The sequence below is a fragment of the Puntigrus tetrazona genome, chromosome 16 (genome assembly GCF_018831695.1).
Source record: "Puntigrus tetrazona isolate hp1 chromosome 16, ASM1883169v1, whole genome shotgun sequence".
Classification (NCBI taxonomy): domain Eukaryota; kingdom Metazoa; phylum Chordata; class Actinopteri; order Cypriniformes; family Cyprinidae; genus Puntigrus; species Puntigrus tetrazona.
This window is the reverse complement of record NC_056714.1, coordinates 27,325,445-27,327,944: the sequence shown is the minus strand read 5'-3', so window position 1 is coordinate 27,327,944 and position 2,500 is coordinate 27,325,445. Positions and strand designations below refer to the sequence as shown.

Sequence of the window (2,500 nt, the reverse complement as noted above, 5' to 3'; positions counted from 1 at the left end):
CACATGACCCCAAACACGCTTCGAAAGCAGCACGGAAACGGCTGGAAAGTCGAATCAAGACGGTGCCGATACAGAAACAAACAGGGATCGATCACGCAAAGCCCTCGGAGCAATCTTCAGCTCTATTCAGTTCAATAAAAAAAGCTTTAAACTCCAAAACAAGAAGAAAAAGTCACGTTGGCGTATGCATATCAACTCAGTTTTGCCATGCAGTGCTATTTTAACACGATCATAGCTTGTTTTTACATGTCTATATTTTCTTCTCAGGCGTCCTATATCTCCTTACAGCGGGGTAAAAAACACTTTCGTTGCTTTAAACGGAACAAGCGTGCAGTGAAATAAAGTCTAAGCTGAGCAAAAAGCAGAAATGTCGCTTGATGCTGATTTTATTTGAATGCAACAAAAGTGGACTTTTTTTTCTTTGCCTGTTTAACGGCGCAGTCGGGTCTCTTCATTCAAGCCGCTCTCACCTTTATGCTCAGGTAGTTATCACAGCTCCGGGACTTGGCTCTGGAGTGCATAGTGCTCCTCGTCCGCATTCAGGGCTCAAGAAAGTACGACGGCCGTAAACACAGGAATAAATAAAACGCCGACGAGGAGATTAATCCGGCGTGAGTCCATGCTGCTCTGCTCTCCCGGCTGGAGAACGCACACTGATGCAGTTTCCTCGAGCGCTGAGAAAACACCCATCACAACACAACACCCCCGTCCGCCGGCGAGCAAACCTTTACAGCCTCCCCCTGCTTTGTCCCGGCCAAACAAATGGACTAGGGTTTCAGCTCGCGCTGGGGCTTTTGTAAAAGAACGGGGGGAGAAAAAAAAAGAGAAGACATCAGCATGCCACCGGAGGCTCGAGTCTCACTAACTAGAGCTGCGCAAAACAAAGAAACACACCTTAGATATCGTGCAACAAAAAGTCTGTTTATGAATGCACTAACTACTTGCACTAAGGCGCATATGCAAAATGCATGTGTATGCATTGAAATGTCTTTAACGCACATGCATTGTAATAGCGATCTATGCACACTTTTAGAAAGCACAGTCTGCAGACATTATGCACATTTATTTTGATACGATGTAGTGCATAAAAATCTTCACGGAGGCTTCGGGTGTCAGCATAAAACATTTGTTTCTCAGCAAGATTAAATGAAGAGCAAGCAGAGACTGTTGAACTGTGAATGCTCCATTAAAACGAAAACGCCATTTGAAAGACAACGCAGCTCAGATCTGTTTTATAACTCAATAGACGCTCTTTTACGTGAATAATATATAAGGTTTTGTCCCGCAGTGAAACGGAGACGCAAGTCTGAAATATTTCACATAAGAATGTACAATTTTGTAAGAAAGATCTCATCTTTTTATTCACTTTCAATATTGTTTTTCCATTTTATTTTCTATTTTCAGACTTATGTTATTTTTTATCATTTAAAACTTTGTATACATTTGTCATATTTTATGATTTTATGTATAATGCAAAATTATTTATATATATATATATAATTATAAGTATATATAATATATATATATATAAGTGATAAATATATATATATATAAATATTATATATATATCTATATATATATATATATATATATATATATATATATATATATATTTTATATATATTTTTGGATGATTATTGCAATGCATTGTATAAAATAAAAAAATATATATATATATATATAAAATTATATAAGTATAAAATATATATATATATATATATATATATATATATATATATATATATATATATATATATATATATATATATATTTTTTTTTTTTTTTCCTCAATGCTCCGGATTTTTTGCAATATAATTGCATAAGTAAAAAAATTATATATATAAAATTATATAAGTATAAATATATATATATATATATATATATATATATATATATATATATATATATATATATATATATATATATATATATATATATATTTATTTATTTATTTTTTTTTTTTTTTTTCAATATAATTGCATAAAAAAAAAAATTAATATGAAAAAAATTAAATTTTATATGCATCTAAATTGGTTTTCCAGATAAAAGTCAATGACACGAAAAAAAAAAGCTGTGTTTTCATGGAAACATTTAGAGTAAACCCCTAATCGCAGGTTATCTGCCGGTTACGCGCTCCCTAACCAGCCTGCAGAACTCCTAAAACTCAATTACACTAACTTAATCACGGGGTTGGTTCACTTTTTTCCGAGATAGCAGAAATCCAGATTCACACGCGCGCATTAAACACACGTCAGCGAGCGGGTGTGTGGAAAACGTGAACATGTCCGCACACTGCCGTGGAATGCGTAACTCCAAACATGTCAGAGCCGTCCGTTAGCACCCTGAAGATCCTCCAGACCTCCACCCTGAAGATCACACTGACCCCTGAAGATCACGCCCAACACAGGAGCCAGTGTGCTGGCGCTAATCATGTTAGCCTATATTTAGAAGAGCTGGATTCTCAGTGTGTCTCATTCACATGTGAGATTAACAGGGATTC

At 34.8% G+C, this 2,500-nt stretch overlaps 1 protein-coding gene across 7 annotated transcripts in view; it reads right to left on the bottom strand.

Annotated features, from left to right (window-relative positions):
* Positions 1-771, bottom strand: part of zgc:158766 (uncharacterized protein LOC100009641 homolog) — a 48,907-nt gene extending 48,136 nt beyond the window's left edge. For 6 of the 7 annotated variants that reach the window (XM_043260077.1, XM_043260079.1, XM_043260076.1 and 3 more), the window contains exon 1: positions 471-770. In XM_043260077.1, the coding sequence (XP_043116012.1) occupies positions 471-539 (69 nt within the window). In that variant the 5' untranslated portion in view covers positions 540-770. Of the gene's footprint in view, positions 1-470 lie in introns of all 7 variants that reach the window. The other variant, XM_043260083.1, reaches the window with a different exon arrangement.
* Positions 772-2,500: the final 1,729 nt, after the last annotated feature.